Source organism: Mustela lutreola, chromosome 8 (genome assembly GCF_030435805.1).
Source record: "Mustela lutreola isolate mMusLut2 chromosome 8, mMusLut2.pri, whole genome shotgun sequence".
Taxonomy (NCBI): domain Eukaryota; kingdom Metazoa; phylum Chordata; class Mammalia; order Carnivora; family Mustelidae; genus Mustela; species Mustela lutreola.
Window position 1 is genome coordinate 97392741 of NC_081297.1, and position 8182 is coordinate 97400922.

At 34.8% G+C, this 8182-nt stretch overlaps 1 protein-coding gene across 3 annotated transcripts; it reads right to left on the reverse strand.

The window, feature by feature from the left end:
• Nucleotides 1-948: 948 nt before the first annotated feature.
• Nucleotides 949-7693, reverse strand: KLRD1 (killer cell lectin like receptor D1). Of its 3 annotated transcripts, XM_059186129.1 has the most exons (7): nt 7442-7690; nt 6477-6557; nt 6134-6226; nt 5926-5988; nt 3518-3669; nt 2555-2658; nt 949-1615 (listed from the first exon to the last, which is right to left on the reverse strand). In XM_059186129.1, exons 3-7 carry the CDS (start codon nt 6162-6164, stop codon nt 1495-1497), a joined length of 471 nt encoding a protein of 156 aa, XP_059042112.1. In that variant the 5' UTR covers nt 6165-6226; nt 6477-6557; nt 7442-7690; the 3' UTR covers nt 949-1494. The 3 variants fall into 3 exon arrangements, with proteins under 3 accessions (XP_059042112.1, XP_059042111.1, XP_059042110.1); XM_059186128.1 differs by lacking the exon at nt 6477-6557 and having other exon boundaries at nt 3518-3642; nt 7442-7693; XM_059186127.1 differs by lacking the exon at nt 6477-6557 and having other exon boundaries at nt 7442-7689.
• Between the last annotated feature and the right edge of the window lie 489 nt (nt 7694-8182).

Genomic DNA, 8182 nt, shown 5'->3' on the forward strand with positions numbered 1-8182 from the left:
ACACACGCATTTTAAGATTTTATGTATTTATTAAACAGAGAGAACAAGCAATCACAAGGAGGGAGAGGAGCAGAGGGAGAGGGAGAAGCAGACTCACCACTGAATAGGGAGCCCAATATGGGATCATGACCTGAGCCCAAGGCAGATGCTCATCCCACTGAGCCACTGAGGTGCCCATTTATATTTATATTTTAAGAATTAAAATACACAGGCTCTTTTCTCTTCCTGGCTCTTTATTAAGAATCAATTTGAGGTTCTTAATTGTTATATTTTAATTGAAATAGAAAACAAAAAGATGTTTCAATATAAATTTTTTTAAAAGCATATGCAACAGTTTTTAAAAGTGGAATTGGCTTTTGATATTTGTGAGGTTAGGAAAACCCTAGGTCACAGGCAACAGACCTTTTTATGCTCCCACCCTTTCTCTGACACACTCAGGACCCCTCAGTTAAATGGGTTACTCCCTCCCCAACATTAAAAGGAAAATGTTCAATATTTTACACATAACTTTTAAGAAAAAGGCTTGGGGTTGATTGGAGAATAAGATCTTCAATTTACATCTCAGTGACTTTTTACTGATGGATAACCATAAGGCAAGAAAGACATGTAGGGTAGAAAAATAAGTATTATAAATTTATTTGATCAGGCTTGGATTCCGTTTACCCTTGAGAAATCTAAAAATAATCACATGGGAACCACCTATTTGGCCCAAGATTCAAAAGTACTTTGCAGAACTCAGGACCACCAAGAGAAGAACACAAACATGTTCCCCTCTAAAGTCTGATGATGCACATGAGGGAGCTGTCATATGACACTTAAACCTCTAAATTGAAACATAGAGATATATAGATATCCAGAAAAAACTAAGTTCCAGAAAAGTAAGATGAAGATGGGACTTCCCAATTTACTATGACTTACAAAGTTCTGAAATGACATTGATATAGATCATTTGGTGCAAATTATTTTATTTGAATTTCTTCAAAAAAATTCACAAGGATATATGCATAAAATATGTTAAATTTAATGTTGAACATATCCATTAAATCACAATAGTCCTGAAATTCCTTACCTTGGTGCACTGTTATGGCAGATATAGGTGCACAAGTTTCACCAACTTTATTTTATTTTTTAAAGATTTTATTTATTTGTTTGATAGAGAGATAGAGAACACAAGTAGGCAGAGCAGCAGGCAGAGAGAGAGGGAGAAGCAAGCTCCCTGTCGAGCAGGGAGCCTGATGCCAGGCTCAATCCCAGGACTCCAGGATTATAACCTGAGTTGAGGGCAGCTGTTTAACTGACTGAGCCACTCAGCTGCCCCAAATTTCACCAATTTTAAAGCACATGATTTCAAATGTATGAAAATTGTATCATAAGACTTGATTTGAAACATTTTACAGATCCCAGAAGTAGATAATTAGCAATAATGTAAGAGGTGAAGTCATTTCTTAGTACTACTGAATCTTCACTGCCCACCACCCCCATTCCAAGAAACACTTAAATAAGCTCTTTTTTACATATAAAACGACTTTCATCATCACAGCGTTCATCCAAAATACCTTGGCTTGAGCTATACATTATGCATTTCTTTGTATTTAATTTTTGAAGTGATGGCAATCTGTAATGAAAAATAAAATGTTAACATATAAGAAAAGGAAATGAGACTATTCAAAGATAGTGTTTTTTTATGAAATGATAGAATTTTTAAAGCACTTGAATGAGATATTAACATATTGAGTCGATTGATTTTTATGCAAGAGCCATGTTTTCACAATTTCAAAGCACAGTATTACAAAAACTCAGCTACTTCCTCAATAATCAACAGTATTAAGGCCAAGGATTTCATGTTTTTCTTGCTGTTTTTAATGGTTTTGATATATGGTATGCTTCTGTTTTGTTTAAAGATATACTGGATAATCAACTCTGGGAAAAAAAATCCAAGCATAAGATTTATCATTGTCTGAGGCTGCAAATCCAATGTTTATGAATAAAAATGAGAACCAAAGTTTACAAATATACAGAAAATAACCACAGACTATATGAAACATGGGAGTATGCTGAAAATAACAGACTCAAGAAGAGTAAAGAAAATAATATGCTATTTTCCCTGAACAGCATCTGTGAAGGTAAGCATCTGTACATGCACGTAGGCATCCAAGGGCTTGTATGAGGCAAAAAAAAAAAAAATCGAAAACTGTTTTATGGTCACAAGTACACTAACTTCATGTCACTTAAGCATAAATTTGGATGATCTAGGTGGAGCTAAAATTATTAGATTGCCTCTCTTTTTTATATTTTCAAGACAGATAGGTTATCCTAGCTACATGCTCCCAGATGTTACAGTATCTGGCGAGATCTACAGATAAACTCATAAAGATCTAAAAGAGAAAGAAGAGGAGAGGAGAAAAAGATGAGGAAAGAGAAGGGAGGGGAGGGGAGAGAAGGGGAGGGAATGTTAGGGAAGGGAAGGGAAGGGAAGGGAAAAGAAGGGGAAGGGAAGGTTGGGCAGGACACGGCAGGGCAGGGCTAAAAAGGAACTTGACTGCCAGAAACTTACAGATCTTGGGAGACAGGAGAGCCATCTTCCCACAGCCAGGCCTTTTTGTCCTTATGGTAAAGGAGTCCAATCCAGTAAAAATATGTGCTGGAGCTCATAAAATGCTGATTGGAAACAGAGACAAATATATTAATCAAATTTGAATGTATTTCAGGAATAATATACTTTTAAGAAGGTGTCAGCATCAAATTTAACTTTTTAATCACAGAAACTGAAATCATTTTTAATGTCCAGTTTAAAAAACATAGTCACATGCCTCATGTTTTCTTCCTTATTGAAAGTACAGTTACATGCTTTCTTCCTTATGTTATTTATTCACTAATTTCCACAAATATCATTTATGATACACAAATAAATGTCACAAAATACCACTTCTTCAAGGAATAGAAAACATTAGAAGGAAGTAAGAGTTTTCAAAGATTACAATCAAATTTGATCCCACATCAACAGTATCTGGAGGATAAATTTCATAGATATAGTCTACTTAACTTATACTCAAGATAGTTTCATAATGCAGCTAGAGAAATTTTCACTTTTTCTTAAGTTGTGTAATTTTTTTATCAGACCCTCCATACTTATCGCACATTAAATCCCAGAATGATGACAAAAAATGTAATTACAAAGTAAATTATAAGCCCAGTTAATGAACTAAAAATCATAAAATTATTTTATTAGTCTTTGAGTAAAAATAATGGCCCATTATTCATTCTTTGAATTCTCTCTAAAATGTTCCTTGTACTTTATCTGGACTGTAACTTGATTTTTATTCCTATAATATAAATCTTTGAGAAATTTTATGTAGGTTTTATAATGATTATTTCAAGATATAGCAAATTAGCAAGTCAGTTCAAATAATAACCATCCATTTACTATAATTAAAGACAAATTAAAGTATTCAGCTTATTTAGATAGCATATTTTCCTAGGTCAAAGAAAATGTAGGAAATCAGAATTAAATACATACCAATTTATCTCTGTTTTGGAACCAAAGTAGACTGGAATTCAGAAAAGCACAGAATCTCTGACTTTCCTGCCAAGTCTTCAATTCACGAGAAAAGAAGTAGCAGTTGCACTGGTACCCAATCCAGCCTTTTGGACAAGAACAACAGTCAAAGTCTAAGAGATAAAAGAAAAATGACTTATGACATTCAATTTTTTCAATGTTATTTACTCATTCAAAAATCATTTGTTATTTCTTCACTATTTTCCACAAATATTCTTTGAGAATCTACTACACATACTATAGTTCAGGTGCTATTAATGTGACATGTCAGACATGATGCTTTTTCCTAATCGAGATATAGAGTCAGAACAATATAATTTCCAATCATTTATCAAGTCAATTTAATGATAATTTTGGTAAATATACACAAGAGTAAGTCAGTATGTTAAAACATTGGGTAGCAGAGTGTAAATTGGAGGGTGGCTGAAGAACCTTTTGGAGGAAATGACCCAAATTGAGCCCTGCTGTATAAATAAGAATAAGCGAGATGAAAGAGATATATAAAGGAAAATATTTTAGCATATTTCCTGAGTCAGAAAACAATATAGCACAAATTGGAGAATTCCGATGTTTGGATATTTTATTTTGAAAATAGAGATAAATAAAACAATGAGCTTGAAGTCTGATATTGCACAGTTTCCCAGTGATAGTGTCTTGAACATTTACTCTCCTCAGTGATAAAAGTCAAGACACATGGTAGGTACTCAAATCTTTGACAAGTGAACGGTTCTGAAGTGTAGGGTGGAGTGGTCCTTACTAGGAGCTGGAGGGTGGGGTAAATGGAGAGATATTAGTCAAAGGGGACAAACTTCCAGTTAGAAGGTGAATAAGTTCTAGGGATCTAATGCACACGGTTATGATTATAGTTAGCAATACTGTATTATGTACTCAAAAGTTGCTAAAAAAGTAGATCTTGAGGACTCTACCTCTCCAGAAATGGTAATTCTGTGACATGATAGAGGTATTAGCAAATGTTATGGTAGTAATCCTTTTGCAACTATAAGTGTATCATATCAACCTGTTGATTACCTTGAACTTACACATTATATGTCAATAATATTGAAATACGACATCAGGCCATCAGGGAGATTCAAATTAAAACTACATTGAGATATCACCTTACACCAGTTACAGTGGCCAAAATTAGCAAGACAGGAAACAACATGTGTTGGAGGGGATGTGGAGAAAGGGGAACCCTCTTACACTGTTGGTGGGAATGCAAGTTGGTACAGCCTCTTTGGAGAACAGCGTGGAGATTCCTCAAGAAATTAAAAATAGAGCTTCCCTATGACCCTGCCATTGCACTACTGGGTATTTACCCCAAAGATACAGATGTAGTGAAAAGAAGGGCAATCTGTATCCCAATGTTTATAGCAGCAATGGTCACGGTCGCCAAACCGTGGAAAGAACCAAGATGCCCTTCAACGGACGAATGGATAAGGAAGATGTGGTCCATATACACTATGGAGTATTACGCCTGCATCAGAAAGGACGAATACCTAACTTTTGTAGCAACATGGACGGGACTGGAAAAGATGATGCTGAGTGAAATAAGTCAAGCAGGGAGAGTCAATTATCATATGGTTTCACTTATTTGTGAAGCATAACAAATAGCATGGAGGACATGGGGAGATAGAGAGAAGGGAGTTGGGGTAAATTGGAAGGGGAGGTGAGCCATGAGAGACTATGGACCCTGAAAAACAATCTGAGGGTTTTGAAGGGGCGGGGGGTAGGAGATCGGGGTGCCAGGTGGTGGGTATTATAGAGGGCACGGATTGCATGGAGCACTCGGTGTGGTGCAAAAAAATGAATACTGTTATGCTGAAAATAAAAAATAAATTTTAAAAAATTGCAATACGGATGGAAAAAATGTTAAGGGAAAAAAAGACAAATATGATCACAGAAGATGGTGAGACAATTTGGAGATCATTTGGAAAAAATATTTTAAAAAATTGGACTTTGAGCTGGCTTTCACTGGGTAAGTGAAATATCTGCACTATATTCTGAGTCATGCAAGAAGCAGAAGCAGAGGTGAAGAGATATAAAAATATGAGCTATGAGCAAACCAGCAGGTAATTAGGATTAACCATAGTATTTACTGTACCTTATTTTTTTATTTGTTACTTAAACATGAGCACTCATATAGGAAAAAAAATGTCATTTCAGGTTAATATTTTCCTTGTTACTTAAATATGTAAATGACCCATGTTCAATGTAATTTAATGCTTTTTACATTAGAGAAAAATGAAAAATGGCTATCCTACAATTAGTAGGTAAAACCGTATTCTTAAGTGTACTATTCCATCATGCTCAGTGTGAGAAAAACAAGAAACTACCAAAACTAAGACTTTCCCAAGTATGGAACCTACCTTTCTGGACTTCAGTGATTTCATCTGGTGACAATGTTGGCGGAATACTTTGTTTAGGATATACTGTAAGAAATGATTAAAAATTTACTTCATTAAATACAAGTTTATGAAATAATAAAATATTACACATTAGTAAAATGAAACATTTATTATTGAATGGTTTTACCTAAGTTATGGTTTTTATACAAACTTGACTAGAAAAACTTACAATTTTTCAACAAAATTCCCATAGTAGCCATCAAAATAAGGCATGTTACTCCTAAGATGCCAGAAATCAAATTCCATGGAGTGGTCTGAGAAGCTGTAGTGAAAGAGAAATACAGTGATTATTTAAAGAACAAAGTTCTTAAAAGTAATACAGTGAGAGAGAATCCAAAACATTCTTTGGTTTGATAACCCAATAATCTTGCCAATGAAACACTGGAAAATGAAAATATTCCCTTCATAACTTGCTCCAATACCCAAATTTTATTGTGCTGTAATTTATTCATTATTGAAATTATCTATAAATTTTCTCCTTTACCAGTCTTGTTCCAGTAAAGTGGACTTACCATTTATTTCTTAATTCCACAAAGAAGCTTAGAGATCCAGAGTAAGAAGACATCAGTAGGCATCAAGTTGTGTTTTATAGGCTTACATAACAAGAAGCACAAGATAATATGATTCCCATTAAGTAGATAAAAAAACGTCAGGTCCATTAATAATGTTATCTTCTCCAGGTATCAAAGCTAGTCAGTATCCAAGTCAGAAATCAAATGCAAGTTTGTCTAGACCCAGATTCTTTTACTTAGCATCTTCTATCATTGCAGCAATAGTACTTGGAAATGTGCCCTTCTAGTCACCTCAGTGCATTCTCTACCTACGAAATGTCCAGCTACTTGTAGTTTTGTAGAGGTTTTTTGATAAGGAAGAGAAGACAGAGGAACACTCCCAGCCTGATGTGACATATGGGTAATACCTTGGGGACCTGGATTCATTTCACTGTACATTAAGTTAGGATATATTAGCAGCCATTTTTTTTTCAAGAACATTACGCTTTCTCACACCAAAAATTACTGCTTTTTGACATTTACTCTAAAACAAATTAATGTTAGGAGATGTGGCATTAACATTAGCACTCTCCCAAAGAGTCACTAACAGACATACTATTAATCTAGGTGACTTAGAGTGTCATAACACAAATGGTAAATTTTTAAAAGGACACTTGTAAGCATTGTCATTAATTTACTTCGGTGCTAGCATTATGTTTTTCATAACTTAATCTGGTAAATTCAGTTTGCATTCAGAGTTTAGAGCTTATCATTGTCAGAAGTCACTCTTTAAACCTGCTGGAAAAGTTTCACAAAATCATTTCTAAATTATAGATAAAGAATCAGGAGTGGAGAGCACGGACACATGGAAAGCCTAAAATGTCCATTTCTTCCTAAAAGCGCTACCATGAAATTAGCCATATCCCTGAGATGCCTTTTCTCTTTCATTTCATTTTTAAAAATTTTATGACTCGGAACTCACATACCTGCCATGAGGAATGTTCCAGTGTCGATGCTGGCAACACACAGTACGTGCTTAATCAAGAAGGATGGTGGTGTGTTGGTTCACGGAGCTGAGCTGGAAGCTAAATAATCCAAAAGTTATGCATGAAGAAATTTAAAAGGAAAAAAAAAGAAAAATTATTTATTTGAACAATGTTCTCGAATCTTCTATAGGTGAATGTATCATATGAACAAGAAGCAGTAAAGTCACTAGCTTCTAAAGTGTTCCAGGAACCACAACACAGGAAATCACCACAGTACATGTGTAATGCAAACCCTTTGATTATCATAAAAGAAAATGAGAGGGATTTTTTTTAAATATGTGAATATCAAAATCAACTTAAATTCATTTGGAAAATGGGAAATTTATGGTTTTCATCCCTGAGTTTACTGGGAATCTGGGTAGAGATGAATTGTTACCCTGTTTCCTTTGTTTTCTTGTCTCATATTTCACACCCTGAGGCTCTACCTTGAGGACAATTCTATAAAACTGCCTTGGTGTTACCTGAGGTAAACTCAAAAAAAAAAAAAAAAAAGAACTAAGAAGAGCACCAGAACTACCTGACACTTAACAAATTACGAGAGAAAGTGGAGTCATCCTGCCCAAACCAAGTACTAAGCGAATGTCTGACTTAAGATGGTAGGAGTTCATAAAGCCCTGGTTAGAAACACAGTGGAACATATGAAATAAGTCCCAGCCCCAGCAGCCCCAATTACACAGAGTC

Bases quoted from the DNA above. Each gene is read 5' to 3' on its own strand.
- KLRD1 (XM_059186127.1), bottom strand. The intron at 2,659-3,517 runs GTATGTATTTAA...GTTTCCAATCAG, and splicing joins TCCAAAACAGAGATAAATTG to CATTTTATGAGCTCCAGCAC. The intron at 1,616-2,554 runs GTAAGTTTCTGG...TTTTCATTACAG, and splicing joins TCTCCTGTCTCCCAAGATCT to ATTGCCATCACTTCAAAAAT.